Raw genomic sequence first — 19,344 nt, forward strand, 5'->3', positions numbered from 1 at the left:
CTTTTTTTTTTTTTTTACTGTATTTTTTTTTAAAATTTATTCCCAGTGACAAAAACCTCTGTTGAGTTAAATCAACGTTTGATTTAGTCCATGTCTTATTTCATCAAGTGCTTCCTGTCTGAACATAAGAATCACCTTGATGAGGCTGGAGAGATAGCTAAGTCACTAAAGTGCTTGTCGTACAAACAGGGGAATCTGAATTCAGATCTTCAGAGCCCAGTGACTGTACCAGAAGCAGAGGGACAAAGAGAAGCTGCTCAGAGAAGATCCCTGAACCGAAGAGCAAGCAAATGATGTGTTTCCCTTTCATCTTTGTGACACCTGAAATCCTACCAGAGGAGTGGTTCACATCCAGCCTTGATAATATGTCATGTTTGAGATCAGCATGAGCTATGAGGTCTTGCCACAAACAATGACAACACAGTTACTGGCATCATTTCAAGATCTTATACGAAGACACGGTGGAGCTCCAAACCTAATTTTTTTACTAAAAACATATGGAATTCGTTTCTCCTTCTCCACCTTCCCTCCTCATCTTCTTGTTCTTCCTTCTATACTCATAATCCTTTATTATTATTATTATTATTATTATTATTATTATTATTATTATTATTATTATTATTATTATTAGCCAAGAAGAAGTGAAATCTATTTTTTCATTATAAAATGTCTCTTTACAGCTTTCCCTGTGCCAAGTTAGATGCTCTCAGTTCTGGAGATTGTGCACTATATCTGGTTCCTCTTCATGAGAGTTAAGTTCCAACAGTGGAATGCAGAATAACAAATCACAGAGGTAATGTCATTGGAATGTGGCAGGTATAAGTGCTAAATTAAATACATGGAAGTAATCAAGGGAACATATTCAAGTTAAACTTCAGGGGTGAAGAAGCTATCCCCACCAGCTTTGAGAAAGTACATTGCACTCGAAGGGATACTAATTCTAAAATCACAGAGAGAATTTGTGTCCCTGGACACAGAGATGTCACCACCAGTGACAAACTTTTTAGGATGCAATTATTTCCTAATTGAATCAAGAGCAGTTCTTTTCATTGAGGAACAGACAGAGTGTCAAAGCCCCAAACAAAGAAGGCTTCAAAGCTTATCTCTGAAACAACCTTTTGGGGCGTGAGAGCACCAGTTCCAGGCATGCTCTATACTTTGAAGACCTAGAGCAAAGACTTATCTAGGATCATGTATTTGACAAAAAAAAAAAAAAAAAAAAAAAATACAGCATTCTAATCTCTCAGAGAAGGTGAGGTAAAGGCTCTCCTGAGAAGATCAATTGATAGATTGGGCTGTCCTAGCTGCCTTAGCTATGATGACCAATCTGATTACTGGCAGGCCATGCTGTCAGCAAATTCTGCTCATTTACAAAGCTAAAGGCGATTCCTGACTATCTCATATGCTATGGGCTCTTCGTCATCATATTGATTGACCTTGTATGATTCAGAACCAGCTTTCAAGGAGTCTCTGAGAGAATAATTAGTTCAGAAAAAGAAACCTGCTAGAACTCTGAGTAATTTTGCTTTCGTGATTATTTTTATTTCCACTTATTCCATTTAGTTGATACTGTTTTCTTTCTGTAACCAGGACGAGCTCCTTGCAGAAGCCATAGTTAGCTGAGTGACTCTGAAGCTTAGGAATGCTAATTCCAGGTCTTCAGGAGCATCCTGCGATCATCATTTTGCAAGGCAGAGACTGGACACTCTCAGTTACTATGCTTCTCCTCTTTGCTGGTACAGGCTTAAGGTAGCAGAGAAACTCCTGCCTACATCACACCCCTCTGTCACCACAACTCACAGTCCTGCATTTTACGTCTGCCTTTGACAGTCTGACAATCTTCTGGTCCTTCAAGATAGTCCCACATGTTCCCTTCCTTTTCCTTAAAATACGTTATGATCCTACTCTAGTAATTTCATTCATTGGAGGCATAATCTTTAATTAGTCAGGTCAATTTTCATCTATGATAGCTTGCTTCTGTTGGGTTTCAGTGGTTTTATAATCTAAACTAGGTTCCATGTCAAAGAACAAAACATTAAAATGAACCTGTACTTTCTAAAAGTAAAATAGAATAAAATTAAGCAAAGGCTTCTGGACACAATGGTATTGACTTCTACAAGGTGTCTTGAGTATCTGCAACAGAAGACTTTCAACATAGATTATGGCTAAAACCTGTCCTGCTGGAATTATTCAGTTTTTGTCCCTGAAAATAAATGCAAGTGGCTTGTGCTAAGTTCTTGAAAAAGGGTTACTTTCTATCTTTCTCTTTAACAGATTAAGACACCATCTATTCTCATTTTTACTTTTTGGAATTAAATTTTATTTTCTTAGATCATGCATGAATGGCATTCCCATCTGGAAACCTAGGCTTTCTTCTAAGGTCCTGGGTTAGACCCGTACAGCAGGGTCTTCTGACTTTCTGTGACCTGGTCTTTTCCAGTATGCCCTATTTGAAAGTGGAGCATAGGTGAAAAAAAATCCACAGGCCTATCTTCAGTTTATTATGTATCAGTTTTGGTTTCATACCAATGCCCTTTTGCAGCACTGTAAGTTCATCTCTGCCTCCAGAAGAATGCAGAGAAAGTACACCCTGACATTGGGCTGGTTAGCAGATGAGTGGTGTGGGGACATACAGAATGCACAATGGAAACCTAATTTTATCAGTTAAAATAAAATCAAATTAACCTAGTAAAATCATTAACACACAGAAAAATGCACACAAGGTAATTTTAAGGAGATGATTTGTGGTTATGCATTTATTTATTTGTGGTAGGATTTCTTTCCCTGTGCTGCCCAAGTTTCCCTTAAACAGAAAATCCTCATGCCTCAGGCTTCCGAGTTGCTGGTGTAACAGGTGCCTGCCGTTACTGCACCCACCGTCACCTTAGATGTTAATTCTAAGGAAGAGGCATGAATATAGCCTTGAGTTCAAGGCCAACGAAGGCTCTCAGAGGAATTTAAATTTTGTTAGTTTGCTTATGTTTGATGGCCTAAAATATCCCAGGAGTGAAAATCCTTCTAAACTTTAAGTCTGTGTTCTTACCTGTACTAAATCTTTTATGTAGTCATGCTTTGGTTTTAAATCACACTATACTGTCCAGACAAATAGGCTTCTGTATTTCTTTTTTTCCAACACCGAACTCTCTCCATACTTATCAGTATACTCACAATGAATTGCTTCTAAGTCAGTTATGACATAATCACATAATAAAATACTATGCAGCCAGGAAGCACATGTTTAGAGAATATGTATTAGTATGGAAACATGTAAAGAAAATAGATTACAAAATACCATTTACAAGGCAACTTTATTTTTCAAAAAGTCAAGTCATAACACAAATATGTGTGTATTAGCACACGTAGACTGTTTCTGAACGCTTATAAACTCTGTAAAAGCACACACCCAACTTTTAACAGCAATTTCATATAGACAATAATATTATGAATTTTGAATATTTTATTGTTTAATTTTTATTCTTAACAATGTTTGCATGTGCATATTATACAACAAAAAGCAAAGCAAAGTAAGAGTAGAAAGGCCACTGTTTTCTGAGGTCCTGTATCCCTGGGTATCATCTCACACATATAGCATACAACTTTAAGGAAGAAGGTGTTCTACAGATGTGTAAAAATATGTATTTATAAATGACATTCAAGCATATGTGGAGATGTAGAGGAGACAACAGGGGAATGATGGAGGAAAAGAATAACATGAAGAGGAAGGACAGGGTATGAGAGGGAATACACTCATGTAAAGACATACTTGTATAAAAATGTAAAACAGAATGAATTAAACAGCAAAGAAGAGGTTCTTTTTAGGCTTGGCTGTGGTTGGGCCCCAGGACAAGGCTGTAAATGACCTTCATGCCCCTCACTGCATCCTCAGACCCCTGTAAGAGGGTTCTGTGAGGAGGCGCTCTGTGAGGGTTTGAATGAGAAATCCCTGAGACTTACGTGTTGTTATTGTTTGGGGAAGTTCTGCACTCTTTAGAGGAAGGAGCCCTGCTGGAGGAAGTCCATCACTGGGGAAGGGCTTGTAAGTTTTATATCTTGGCTTTTCCCTCATTCTCTGCTTCCGGTGTGTGCATGAAATGTGACCTTGCTGCCCTGTGAATGCCATGTCTTTCCTACCAAGATGGACAGTACCCCTCCCGGAGCCACACGCTAAAAACAAAAACAAAAACAAAACAAATAAACACTCACCCCCTTTTGTATAACTTTCTTTTTGTCAAGGAATGTTTTCACAGCTACTGATATGTCTGTTTATATTACATTCTACTGTGGAGCTAAGTCTGGGACAATGACATCACAGGAATATATACATACATACATACATACATACATACATACATACATATTTATATATACGTCATGGCTCCACTTATTTCATACGTAATTTTATTTTTAAAAATAAAAATAAAAGGGATTTTTCGCTTCACCGTGAAGACTCTTCTCTAACTGTATGAGTGTGCGTAGGTGTGTGTGCGCACTCACATGCCTGGGTGTGTGTACGTGTGCACGCGTACTCACTACTTTGCTTTGGCTGGCATGTGTGGAGACTAGAGGTTGAATTTGGGATGTCTTCCTCCAGCGTGGCTAATCCAGAGGATCCCTTGGGATCTCCCTGTCTTTGCCCCCTTGTGGAGGAATAGTAGGCACTTTGGCATACCTGGCTTTCACACGAGTACTGGGGTAGACCTTAGGTCCAGCGCTTGCCCAGCAGGCACTTCACCTGCCTAGTCGTCTCCCTAGTCCCACCCTTAAAAGTGGTTCACTAATATTTTCAAATACGTAGAGGTGCTAGAGAGGGCTTAACAATTAATAGCACTTGCTGCTCCCTCCCGCAGGTCCAGTTTCCCTTGTCAGTACTCAGTGTGGGTGGCTCACAGCCACTTGTAATCACAGCTTTAAGTGACCCAGAGCTTTCTTCTGGCTTCTGTAGGCACTTGCACACCTGTGAATACAAACACTCACACAGACACACATACACACACCAACAGTAAAGCACTTAGAGCGATACAAAGAGTGTATGCATATAGAACTGAACCAGGTTGCAGGACACCACAGCACACATGGTCCCGGCACACCACATTCGGTATTCTCACCAAGGCTCATCAGTGAATTGTACATGAGGAAGAAAACAGCTCACTGCCTCTCAGTGTTGCACATTTACCATTTTAGTACCTAGAATAAGGATTAAAGTTTTCTTATGGTTCTGAATTGTAGCTTAGTACTTAGGGGATGCATAACCTATTTTTTCAGTCCTTTATAAGAATGAGAAGCATACTTGGGCATTTTTGGTGACAGAATTTTGAAACATAATTTTTCTACTTAACTACCCATTCAAATACAATCTGCCTAGCAAAGTATGCAGGCACAGCGGCCAAGTGAGCTATTTACAAATTGCTACTACATTTGAGTTAAATAAAAATTTTCTGTGCAATTTAAACCAAATGAGGATTTCTGACATGTCTGTAAATGTTGTTCATGATGTCTGATGTCTATTTTACACTTACACAGCAGACATATTCTTCTCAATAGCTTTGTTATATGAAATTTGTTTATTAAAATTACAGTCAAAGTGTGGACACTTTACTCCACTTCTAGTGTTGTCATCTGTCTAAGGAGACCACACTAAACTAACTAGGATCCAGAATCCAGATTCTCTTGACCTTTCTTCCATCTTTCGTATTATTACACTTTTACGGCCTGTTTGTGATGCCTGAATCTCCACTCTGAACTCTTAAGATATTCTCTCATCTGATTAACATGGCAGCCAAATCCTGTGAAATGATCTGTAAGGCCTTGGGCAGACCATGCTCCACCCCCCCACAGATGTCTTGGTATGCCAGATACCTGCACATAAGTAAGGTGTTTGGCTCCTACTCTCTGCCTGTTCACTTCCAGATCTGTGATCAGCCATTCTTCGTCCCTGATCCCTCCCTACTCAAGAGCACCCTACTTCTTTATTTTCAATTTGACTTGGGCTCGTGGCTATCTGAAATAGCTCTTGCTCAAAGCACTCCTGTTTTCCATACACATAATCTCCCTCTGGAGCACAAGTCCTGTGAAAGCAGAAGTCTGGGCTCTGTTCACTCTTGCACGCCTGGTGTGATGTCTGGCACAAAAGAGTCATCTGTACATTTGGTGAATGAATGTAAGTTTCAATTCATTATAAAATTCTTCTCGGTAAAATACCATGTCCCCTTGTTTTCTATCAGGAAGTGCCCCTTTCTTTCCTCTCACAGATAAGCCAACTGTAATAGACATTAGAATTTAATTTCAGTATTTTAATGAAGAAAGTTTAATGCTCCCAAGCTAAGGAATATAGAATAACTTCCACTGGACAGTTTATGGGCTCCTTATAAATTGGAACAATTTATACTACAACAATCACATGGACAGCACCAATATTAACTTACATGTTCAGACCATGCATCATTTTGGGAAAGAGTCTCTACCCATTAAACCCATATTTGTACTATGACAACAGTCTTTCAAAAGCTTGGGCAGTATTAAAGAGCACTTTCACTGTGAATGTTTCTGAAGTTGACTAGAACAACACAAGGCCTTGCTAACTGAGGACTTTCCTAGGGCCATTGTGAACCCCTTTTCTTTCCTTCTACTATCTGCTCAAAGATTCTAACTTTTATCTCTGCTGTTTTCATACAAAGGCTTTACTCTTAGTGTCGATTACAAGTGCATATCTGTAGTGGATATCTGCTGCATATCCAAATCATATACATACAAACTATCAAATCACATACATTTATAGCAATATCTAGCAAACAATGATCTTCTGAGTTCAATGTAACCCAAGTGGGCAGAGTACAACCAAGTTCCCACAAAGAGTGCTTTTCCACACTCCATACCACTTGGTAAGTCTGGGATCTTAGGATTATTCTGGACGCCAATGGGGTATCAGAGCTTGAATCTTCATCAGGGACTAACCAGGGTATTTTTGGATTTCAGAAATTACTGTTATTCTGGAATTTCAATCTATAATTACTTGGGTAATGATTTTTTCATCTTAATGTCATTAACACATTAACACAATTATATACATGTGATAATTAATGTATTAACTCCCACAGCTTACAGAACAGGGAGGGAAAAAAAAAAACTAGCTAGAAATGATGGGCTGAGTCAGCATATACTGCCACAGAATCTTAAGACAAGCCATGGATGTATCCATGTCTTTTTAAATTATTATATGCCATATCAAAATCAGCATATAAACTGAAATAAAAGCACTTCATAAGAACCATGGCAGCATCACAGCTGTATCCAGCTCTACCGGGAAGCCAGTAATGTGAAGTTCAACAGTTCAGTGTACAGTTTTGACAAGGACGCAAATGGGATATGTTTTGTTTAAGTCTTTGATGTAAATAGGATTTGTAAACTTGGGAATTTGAAAATGACAGCCTTCTATATGTATTCTGCAGTTATATTAAAGTAGAAGGGAAGATGTCAATGAAAGAACAAATCATTTTAGAATCACAAGATTCTGACCAAACTACAAGACATTAGAGTTCAATAAATCACAAAATACACTAAACTCTGCTGATCCACATTTACACTGAAACAGACACACAATACAAACTGAAACCCATATAAGTTGATCATATTCAAGACAAAAAATGAAAATCAGACATCACATCTTGATTGCCTTTTTTTTTTTAACCATAGTCCATCTTCTATCCACAAGAGCAGACTTTATTCTGATTTATTTATATTAAGACGATAGCCATCACTATTTGTAACTTCCACTACCGTCTTTGGTAATAATTGTTCATCGATTGAAGACCTAGTGTTCCTTAATATAAAGCTGAAGTCTGCAGACATGTTCTTAGCCCCCTGTGGTTCTTTTAAAAGCACAGTAAGTAGAATTCCAGGTCCCATGAGAATATCTTCCCCACAATTCTGCTCAGGGCAGGGGAGACCTTGGCCATCAACATCTCAAGCTGAACCCTACATAACATCCATGTGGTCAAATCATACCATGTTATGGGCACACAGAGTCCTACAGAGAGATCCTCACAAATGCCAAAATAGACATCCACATTTTATTCTCTACTGAAATACGCAAGTCTTCCAAAAATCAATCCATCTGAAGGCTCAAGGAAACAAAAGTGCTTTTTTCTTTTTAATTATTTTGTTACATTATATTTATTTGGGGTGGGGCACACACATGGAACAGCGCAAATGTGGAAGTCAGATGACAGCTTTCAGAAGTAATTCTCTCCTTCCACCATTTGGATATTGGGATCTAATTCAGGTCTTTAAGCTTGGCTGCAAGCACCTTACCTGCTGAGTCATCTCATTGATCCAGGAAACAAATCTGGCAGTTTAGTTTCTGGGCTGTTCCAACATACTTCCTTTTGCCTTTCAAATGACAGTGAAAAGACTGTCCCTGCCAATGCTGGCTTCTTGTTTGAAGTTTACACCGCTGATTTACTAAGCTGCCTGTGTTTTTACTTAATATGGAGGTCACTAGGTACTGGGAGGCTGCTTTGTAAACTCAGCATTGCCTGGAGACACATTCCACTGTAATGCAACGATACGAACAGATTTCTCAGCACCCCTGCACCTCAATATCATAAAGGCCATTCTGACAACATAGTATATACCAAGCCCTGACTTGACTGACAGCTTTTTCCAACTTGTACTTGATCCCTTCAAAGACAAGAATCCAGCACAGGGAGAACACTGATTACTCATAAATACAACTCTGGGCACTTCTCTAAACCAGTGCAGCAAAGGAACACAACTATAACCCAATGCCTTTCCACGCAAATAATATAGATTCAACTGCGTGTGTGCACACACACACACACACACTCACACATACACACACACACAAACACACACACACACACAAATAGGCACCATTTATAAGGTGTAGAGAGGATGATTTTTGTCTGTGTCATTAACAATGACACTCCAGTCACACTTACTTGAAAATTCACTCATAGGAATTCCTACTTGTAGAGCAGATATAAAAAGTTCCTCCAAGTTTGTGAGCAGTTAGAACTTCTCCATTTTGTTGGACTGGCAGGAGCACTTTAAAACTTGCTGTGCTTATTAATGCCTTTCAGGATTGAAGATTAGGATGTATTGCTATTCTTAGCATTGAAAATGCACTTTGTAAAGGACCAGTTAGCAAAGCTTCCTTTGTTTCCATCAATCATCCACCTTCACTAACTGAAATCTCACTTAAATCAAATTGCAGCCATTGAAATGACCAAGAAGACACGACTCAAGTAAACAACAGAGTTTCTGAAATTGTACACGTCACTCAGTTCTTCCGTCTTGAAGAACCTGCCCGTGGAAACCAAATCAGAGCATAGGCTTCCCCCAACGCCAACGTTGTTCTTTGATAAAACCTTCCTCTCTTCCAGAACATCTGCCCTCATTTCCTGCTGTGCCTGTTTTCACCACAAGAGCACAAACTGTTAAAACGAAAAGGGCCTAGAGCCCAGCACTTACGTTATTCATGTACTCGCTTAGCAGGTCCTGGAGTGCCTGGCGCACAGCATTGCACTCAGCCACGATACGCTCACGACGGTCATCACGTGTGCAGGAGGAGTCCGCCATGAGGGCAGCCCCACTGATGATACTCTCCAGTCTCTCCTCCAGGGACGGCCGGAACCTGGCTTCGCTGAACGTCATGGGGTCCAGGATGATCTTATTCTGAAGGAATCAGAAGAGAAGAGTGAACAGGGGAGAGACAGCTGCCTCAACCTGTTTTCTAAGGGAAAATATCTTAAGCTAGGACAAGACAGCTCTCTCCTAAAAGAGAAACCAGATACTGAGACGAATTCTGAAACATTCTTGAGAAAGTTCTTCCTCCCCCCGCAAAAAAAACGTAATCTACAGATTGAGAACAGCAAGTCTTATTTGCAGGATGTGATCTTGGTTAAGGCCATCTGTGGGGAGGCATTTGCAGAGGAGATCGTCACACTAGCTTTGTGGCCTTCAAGGAAAGCACGCTGTAGCAAGCTGGGGAATTAGGAAGATTTGAAAGCTCAGGCATGACTTGCCCTCAACAATTTACACATTAACTGTGTACAGAGCATCCTCCAGAAGAATGGAGTCCCAGTGCAGATGTCCTTAGACACCTAGGCAAAAGGAGCCCAGCAAGATAATTTCATACCAGGAATGAATACCCTTTATGTTAAATCTATGTTTTATAAACATGATCCAGAATGTATGCACATTTGTGAGTTCCCTTGCAATCAACTGACAGCACCCTCCTCCCAGCTCACTCTTGCTGACTGCTGCTATATTTCTCTGTCCTGATGGAATCTAAAACCATAATCTGCAAACAACTCTTTCTTCTATAAGTTGCCTTGGTTGTGTTGTTTTATCAAAGAAATAGAATATAAATGGAATACAACCAACACACTGCTTATCAGAGAAGACTTTGTTTGCAGTGAGTGGAGGTTAATATGAAAACCCACAATTATTCAAAATGCAGAGCTTTGGAGAAATGCTAAGGGAACATCATTGAAGAAGGAACAGCTAGAGAACAGAGAAGACTGCCAAGGTATAGTTTCTTTTGGACATGGTGAAGCAATTGCACTTTTGACCACAAAGCATCTTTTGGCTGCCTAGACAAGACTTATAAAATATCAAGCTAGCCAACATTCCAGAACAGACAGGAGAGGGGCTCCCACACTTGGCTGAGTAGCTATTGGCAGTTGATGGTGGCTAGAAGCAGGAAAGTCCATTTTCTTCAGGGCGTAGATCCTGGTTGGTTGTCCAGGCCCAGATGAACCATCCACCATTCATACTTACATGGGAAGCACTAATTGTATTCAGTGGATTATAAAAATAAGGAAATTAGTGAATAAGCAAGAAGAGGACAGGAAGGAATGTATGGGAAGAAGGTGTCCAGAAGTAAGAGGAGGAAAAGTAAGGGGAAGACATAATCAATGTACCACACATACATGCATGGAATTCTTAAAGGATGAATAAATTTAAAACATGAAAATCTCAACAAGAGAGAGAGATCTGAGTCCAGGAATCTTGAGGACTTGAATGGCAAGTGTAGACAAGCTCTCAGAGAGAAAGAGGACAAGCATGACTTTAAATCCACATGAATCTCAGATTTCTTAGAGTATTGCTATTTGGTTAAAAGCTCACTCTTTAATACAAGCAAATTACTGAAGTCTGCAAATGGGACACAGACACTCTGCTGCAGCCTTCGGCAAAGTGGCTTTCAAATCTGTATTCTCTCTGTCTTACAAGAATGGCAGTAAAGAAGCATTTATAATCCCCAAATACACTGCTTGGTATCTGCCTGTCATGTCATAGAGTATTGGGCATAACTGTCCAAATGGTGACAGTCCTGCAGAGATTCTGGTATTCCCTGTGGCTTTGCGCAGTTCATCTTTACAGGAGGAAGTTCCAGAAAGACCGTGTCAGCAGAGATGGGTACTTCTGCTCCATCCTGTACTGTGTCTTTGTACTAATGCTGCCTCTACAGCCAAACCACTCTCTCACTCACCCTCTCTCCCTTCTCCTTTCCCTTCCCCTTCTTCTCTCTGACTTTGTCCTGCCTTTTTGTTGCTGCATAAAATACATAGTAATTATGCACAAAACTCTTGACATCCCACTTAAAGAAATATCTGTTCAAAATAAAATTAGACCATCTTCCTTTATAAAGATTGATGACTGATTTTTCAGAGACCTACTTTACAGAAAGTCATGTTAACACACACTACCATAAATTTTATTTATTCTGGGCCTAAGATAGATTTTATCTTTTCTTTTTCACTAAAAACCTAAAGAAGTGCTAATTTTGTGGAAGTGTGCTGAAACAAAATTTGAACTTCTCAACAGGCACAACTAACTGTAAAGCAGTTTCCACAAGGACAGTGCTGTGCTTCATTTGAACAGTGATTCCTAAAGTAATTTTTATGAGATGTTTCCCTTAGAGACACAATCTTTCAATGCAAAAATAAGGTTGCCTGGCCAAAAAGTGTTTTGAAAATTCTGGCCTGGCCCACAGCACATTATCTGAAATGCCCTTAAGAGCCCTGCATTATCAGAGCCTTTTCAATGCAATATTTTCAAAATCTACTTGAATACAGAGAAGGTACCCTTTAAAACACGTACAGAGGAGTTGAAGAGGTGGCTCAGAAGTTAAGAACATATACTACTCTTACAGATGATCAGTTCGGTTCCCAACTCCCATATCAGGGACACCGAAAACCACTTGTAACTCCAGCTCTGGGGTCTGATTCCTCTGGCCTCTGTGGGGACCTGTACTCATGTATGAATGCCCCCACACACATATAATCAGAATAAAACAAATCTGTTTTAAATAGCCACATACATACTCTCTGAGCACCTAAAGAAAACAATAAGAAAACAGAGCAAGAGAGGCTTTGTGGTGTCAGTTGACTGAGTGCCCTACCTGTCTCAGCTCATGGCTGACATGAGAGTAATGCGAAAAACACTGAGCCTGACAAAATTTGCATAAAAGTTACACCATCCATTACTTTACTAATGGAATTATTCATTATTTATAGATCACAGGGGGGAAGCTTTGAAAAAAAATCTCCCCGGAAAAGAAACAATAAATTTGCAACCTTCTAATCTACACAGAGGTGTGGATGGGAGTCATTGAAGTGATGGATGAGAACGCCTGAGGGGACAAGCCACTCAGTGGAGAGAGGCATAAAGCACCATGTGTGTAGTGTGTGTGTGTGTGTGTGTGTGTGTGTGTGTGTGTATGTGTACTTTAATGTATGTTTAGGATGTGTGTGTATGCATGTGTGTATTCAAGTGTGCATGTATGTGTATGTGTGTACATATGCCTGGATTAGTGTTCTGCTTGCATTTTTGTGTTTTTGAATAGTGAGCATTGCTTGTATGTATGTGCATGTCATATAGGTATGTACAACAATGAATAAGACAGGAGGTGAAGATTGAGTTAGAATGGAAACATGTATGTACTAGCAAAAGACTCTATCCTTGTTTGAATGTGCTCAGATGTATATATGAGAGAGCAAATGTATTTTCTCTCTCTCCCCTCTCTCCCTCTCCTCCTTTCTCAGTGTACGCATGCACGTGTGTGTGTGTGTGTGTGTGTGTGTGTGTGTGTGTATGTGTGTGTTGCTGAGTAGCTGGGTAGTTCAGGTACACACACCAGCACAAATAAGTATGGACACGTATATAGTCAGACAACTGAACAACTCTTACCCAGGCTTTAGAACATAAGGAAAATTACAACAATAAAAAAAGAACAAAACACCCCCAAATAAACAAGTAAGCAACAACAAATAACTGTATCTGAGTCCTGTCTGAGATATTCCCAGAGAATAAAAGAGGATAGATACACACAGTACTACTTGGTAGTAACATAGACAGGAATTAATGGAAGAAAGAGGAAAGGAGGGAGGGAGGAAGAGAGGATGTGAAGGACAGAAGCAAAGTGCAGGGAGGAAAGTAAAAAGGACCTAAGGAAGCTCTTTTTCCTAAAACACTTCTCCCTCCTTTCAGATCAGTAAAAATATCTCTGAAAACCTGAGAACCCAGTAAACTCCCTTCTCCCCTGCTACTCAATTAGTTCCACTCTTCTGTGAGACAGCCCTCCACCTGCTGGAGGGAGCATTTCTTCCCCCTACCTCTTCTCCCCTCTTCCATCTTTAGATCTGGCCTTCTTCCAACACCAAATGGGCAAAATGCCCCCAACAAACAGTGACAGGGCCCATCCAAGGCTACTACCTATCCATTTCAAACTGTGGTTCTCAACACGTAGGTCACAATCCATTGGGGGTTACATATCAGATATCCTGCATATCAGATATTTATATTATGAGCCATAACAGTAGCAAAATTACAGTTATGAAGTAAGAACAAAATAATTTTATGGGCTATGCGTGGTGGTGCACATCTTTAATCCCAGCCTTTAGGGGGCAGAGGCGGTGGATCACTGTGAATCCGAGGTCATCCTCGGGTTACACAGAGACACTCTGTCTCAAGAAAACAAACAAACAAATAATAACAATTTTCTAGTTGGGGTCACTACAACATGAAGAACTGTATAATAGGGTCATGGCATTTGGAAGGTTGAGAATCACTGGTTTAAAGGAAAGACATGCTTGCATGAGAGGATTTTTATCTATTTGTAATTTCGCTGACTTTGGTTCACACAGACTACATTTCAACAATATTGCTGCATTCTTCGAGTCCATTTTGTCCCTTTACCTGTTGGACCTTCAAGTTCTGTCTAGTATTTTCAGTCTTATTCATAAGAAGGAATTGTGACTGTATCTCTTATTTTATCTTTTTAAGTTCTTAAACTTAGTTTAATAACTTTTTATATTGCTTTTTTCATCCTGAATACTTGACTGGTATAAAATTTTTAATTGGTATCTTTCTTTTTAAAACTAATGTTCTCAACAGTGCCGTGGTACATGCCTTTGATCCAAGAATTGAAAGGCAGAGACAAACATCCTTTCACCTTCACTTGTTTTACTCCCTGGCTAAGACGTCAGACATCACTCTAAACAGAAGCAGAAAGTGTAGACACCTCTAACTTCTTTCTGATGTTAATGGGATGCTTTGAGCTTAGTGAGAAGCAACTGGAAATCAACTGGTGCCAGGGGAAGAAGAGTCATTCTTTGGGGCAGACATGGCCGTTGGTAGGCTGGTTGCCCAGGGTCCCATACATGGACCCACACTCATGCACGCCCCAGTACTACATGACTTAGCAGTTTTTTTTTTTGTTTGTTTTGTTTTTGTTGTTTTGTTTTGTTTTTAATGAACTGTTCTCAATCCTTTCTGCACACCCAAGAATGGTGATGAGTAAGACAGGAGATGCTTACACAAAATGAGTAGGGAGAAAAATTTTCTGCCTTATGCTTCCTTACATTCAAAGATAGTTGAGCCATGCAGAGAACTGCTGAGTCACATCGAATGTATAGAATTTACAAAATGTCACAAAAAGACAACAAAACATTTTGATGATAGAAAGAACGGAGAGATTTAATAATTGGCATATCCAGATACAATTTTATAGGCATAGAAAAAAATAAATGGCAGTGGTCAGACAACCCTATGGATTCTTTTATTGCTCCTGATAACCCTGTAAAATAAATGTGTTCTGAAGTTTTACTACATTCATAGTTCAAGGTAGCAAAAGAAGGAATAATGAATTGTGCTGCTCTCTTATAAACACCAGACCTTCACCACCTGCTGTCCAGCACAGTTATTCCAAGTGGAATGAACAGAAAAAAGAATAAATGTCAACACGCTCTCACAGTCATTCACTTGCCATTATTTTAAAAATACAAAACCAAAAATACCTCATGGAAGAACTTCACATCATTCAAATACGCTCTTTTAGAAGGAATATGTCCTTTGACAAAGAATCACTGAAACAGAGAAGCCCCCAAGCCCCACCTAACAATGTGCATTCAAGTTAGGAACTTTTATTTCCAAGGTTTCTTTGGGAATCAGAGACAATGTCTGTATATTTTTGGTTCTTCGTCTGCATTTTTTTCTTCTTTTCAACTCTTTTTAAATATTCTAGTTGTACTTGCTTTAGGTGTATGGAACTGGTCAGACTTTGAGATTCAAGGATTCCCCTTTCCTTTCTCCCGAGAATACAATTCACAACCTTATGTTCTTTGATATTTGAAGAAGGTGCTTCAGAGCTACATGGTGCCTTCACTTTAGCAAAATTTAACTGTTTGTGCATGGAAACAAAGAAACCTAAGCTGAGGTGTAGATAATAGATACCGGCTTCCTGCTGTTTTGGCCTTTCAAAAATTGCCTAGGTCATGACAGCCAGGGAGACTCCAGTGAGATCAATGTCTGGCAAAAGATTTGATTGTATATTGAGTTATTTCCTGGCATAGATGCAAGCCAAGGCAAAATTAACATCATCTAAGGTCTGTCAGCCGCTTTGAAGTACATTACTAATAACTCTCTCTCGGGCATCTTCTCCCTGTTTTATTACAATGGCTACAGGAAGACAAAAACAATTCTAAAAATAAAGTTTTATAACACTGAAAACTGAAAGTGAAAGTCTCCTACTGATAATGAGGGTTGATCCTAATTCAGGCATGAATGCTTTAAATAGTTCTTTTAAAGACTGAAGTCTGAGATAAAAGCATAAATCAGGTCTGACTTAATAAATTAACTCAGGTGTCCAAATCAAAAGCATGTTATTTGCTCAGTTTTAAACATTCTCCCTATGGTAAGTAATAATTAGCATGGATATGTCTCCATCTTTTGTTATTCTGTGCCAACCTCTGTCAGCATGAATCTCTATCTTTACTTGAAAAGTTCTCTTGACCTAATTGGAGTAACGTTTTGAATGAAAAGTAACGAGTTTAAAGTCTAAACATCATTTTAGATTTCCCTTAATTTTACAAAATTGCAAATTGTCATATTGATAACATACTCTTTCTTCTGAGGCATATACTTAAAAACAAACTAATTATGCCACTTACCTACTTAAGATATTATTTGTAATTACACAGTTCAGTTTTTAATTGGAAATAAATGACAAAGATAATGACTTGGTAATTAAGGAGTATTTTTATCCATGTTTAATTCTTTTAAAAAGAGGTATCTACATAAGCCCATGTTAATTTCACCTTAGAGGGGAAAAGAAGCTGGAAAAGGCAGTTACTTGTCAAAGGTTAGGAATAAACTGGCTGAAGTCCTTCAGCACTGACCATACAAATTGGATTATGGAATGTGATGAGAGATGGTTATCCTTCCTATAATCCTTTATGTGTGAGTAGTGGGTTACCATGGTATCTTGAGCACATTCTAAAGCTCTGGAATAAGATGGTTTTACAACTGATCCTAGCAGAGCAAGACAGCATTCAGAGTCCTGAGATTCTATTAAAAAGAACTAAGCTAACTCATCCAGACAAAAACACAGCATGAGACAGTGTTGCCCAGGAAGGCTCCCTCTAGGAGCTGGCAATAGAAAACTGCCTGGAAAGGGGGAGTCAGTTGTCTTTAAGGGCATGGCTCCTAGAGGGTTGTCTGTGCTCCAGTGGATGGCTGCAGCTCCAGGAGTATATGGGCAGCGCTAGCTGTACTTGATGGGGGAAAGAAGAAAATAAGAGAACACAAGTTGTTCTGAGAGGAGTGTGCGAAAGGGATGAATATGATCAAAGACACTGTACAAAATCCCAAAGGAAAAAAAAAAAAGCTAATTCCAAACAAAAGAAAAGAATCCTGAGCTAACACTGTGGATTGACCAGCCAGTGTCCAAATGCACTTAAACCAAGTCATGCAAGCATAACCAAAGAGGAAAGGCTCTTAGGTCTTTTGTGAAGAAAGTGTGTAACTACCATTTGCTACTTTGTGGAATCTTTCTCCCACCCCTCTCAACCCCTTTTCTTTTATACTTTCAATCCCCTAACACTAGATAAGAAACAAACAAAAATTTTCTTCTATTATTTTCTTGAAAATATTTTCTGGACCTTGGAGCCTGGAATCTGGCAGGGAGGAGAGGAGGGAAGGAGTGTGGGATTGAAAGGGAATGAAGAGGCAGGCTACACCTGGGATACAAAATTAATAAACTGTAACTAATATTTAAAAAATAAAAATTTAATTAAAAAAAGAAGCTGAGCAAGAAGGTAGAACCTGGGTAGGAGGATTAATCCTCACTCAAAAAGACAAACAGATGGACATTGGAGGAAGGAGAGAACAGGAAACAGGACAGAAGCCTACCACAGAGGGCCTCTGAAAGACTCTACACAGCAGTGTATCAAAGCAGAGACTGAGACTCATAAACCAAACTTTGGGCAGAGTGCAGCTAATTTTAAGAAAGACCAGGGAGATAGTAAGACCTGGAGAGGACAGGAGCTCCGCAGGGAGAGTAACAGAACCAAAATATCTGGACACATGGGTCTTTTCTGAGATTGATACTCAAACCAGGGACCTTTCATGGATATTACCTAGAACCCCTGCTCAGCTGTAGCTCATGGCAGCTCAATAACCAAGTGGGTTCCCCAATAATAGGACCAAAGACCATCTTTGACATGAATTCATGGGCTTGCTCTTGGATCACCTCCATTGGAGGGAGGAGCAGCCTTACAGGTCCTCAGAGGAAGACAAAGAAATCAGTCCTGATGAAACCTGTTAGACTAGGGTCAGATGGAAGGGGAGGAGGATCTCCCCTATCACTGGATTTGTGGTGGGGAGGAGAGGATGGGAGGAGATGAGGGAGGAAAGGAGGGTGGGATTGGGAGAGGATGGTGAAGAGTGCTACAGCAGGGATATAAAGTGAATAAACTGTAATTAATATAAAAATAATAATTTAATTAAAAAAAGAAACAAACAAAAAAGATAGAAAAAGAAATAGATCCGTGAATAAAGTCAGGGGTGGGAAAGGGAGCCAACTTGTGGACCTTCTGCTAGAGCAGGAAGCAATCACAGCCAGTTGCTGCGGGGCAGCCCAACATCCCCAGTGCTTGAGATTGAAAAGAAAACATAATCTGATAATATTTCTGTGTATGTTAAAGATACCAAAATTCCAAAATTCTCACAAGAAAATTAACCACCTGACTTCTCCTTCAGCTCTCAACACTGTTGGCCACCTTTCTTATTTAGCTTCAGACTCTGCTTTTTGTGTTCTTAGAACAATTTACCACCCAGTTCCTAAGGTAAATCTAAGTGTGGATCGCAAGACACCCCACAGTGTGGCAGCTCTTCTTGAATCTGAATTACTTCCCCACTTCTCCACCCCCACCGCAGTAGGCAAACAGGCCTCAAGATTTTCCTCTTTACCCTTGTAGTTTTCTCAGAACTCTGAGCTCAGCCACTCCCTGCTTGTGAGAGACACAAAGTTCCATGTCCAGCTCTGACCCTCTTGAGACAGCAGCTGCCATTTACAGCTGCCACTGGTCATTACTGGAGGGGCGACCTATCATCACCTCTGTGGCAGCATGCAGTGGAGCTTAGTGGAGCTTCTTTGTTCCAACAACGTCCAAGTCCCTGGTTTCCATGAGAGGAAACAGAAACTGTAATCTTACGTCCTTGCCCTGGAGAGGTCCTGGGACACTAGAAACAGTAAGGAAACATATGAAGGAAGCAGTGCTCAGAGAGCACAGATAGCTTCCAGAAGGCTACACGGTACAAACTAAAGGAAGTCTTTCCACTGCCAGAGATTCCTCCTCTAAGGTCTTTTGTTTTCGAGAGAGACATCAGTGTGATCTAAGGCTAGAATACAGTTTCACATGGTAAGAGTCAGGTGTGCTGTGGTCTGTCAGTGTCTAGTCCAAACTTCAGATGTTTCCAATATGCTAATTTTGATTATCTATCTATCTATCTATCTATCTATCTATCTATCTATCTATCTAT

General features: G+C 39.8%; 1 protein-coding gene across 2 annotated transcripts in view; it reads right to left on the reverse strand.

Moving 5' to 3' along the window:
* The window catches only part of Ctnna2 (catenin alpha 2), a 1,158,760-nt gene that overhangs the window by 765,064 nt on the left and 374,352 nt on the right, over nucleotides 1-19,344 (reverse strand). For both annotated transcript variants that reach the window (XM_055596488.1, XM_055596487.1), the window contains exon 7: nucleotides 9,490-9,693. In XM_055596488.1, coding sequence (XP_055452463.1) covers nucleotides 9,490-9,693 — 204 coding nt within the window. The remainder of the gene's footprint in view (nucleotides 1-9,489; nucleotides 9,694-19,344) is intronic.

This window comes from Psammomys obesus, unplaced genomic scaffold (assembly GCF_907164565.1).
Source record: "Psammomys obesus unplaced genomic scaffold, mPsaObe1.curated_primary_1811, whole genome shotgun sequence".
NCBI classification, from domain to species: domain Eukaryota; kingdom Metazoa; phylum Chordata; class Mammalia; order Rodentia; family Muridae; genus Psammomys; species Psammomys obesus.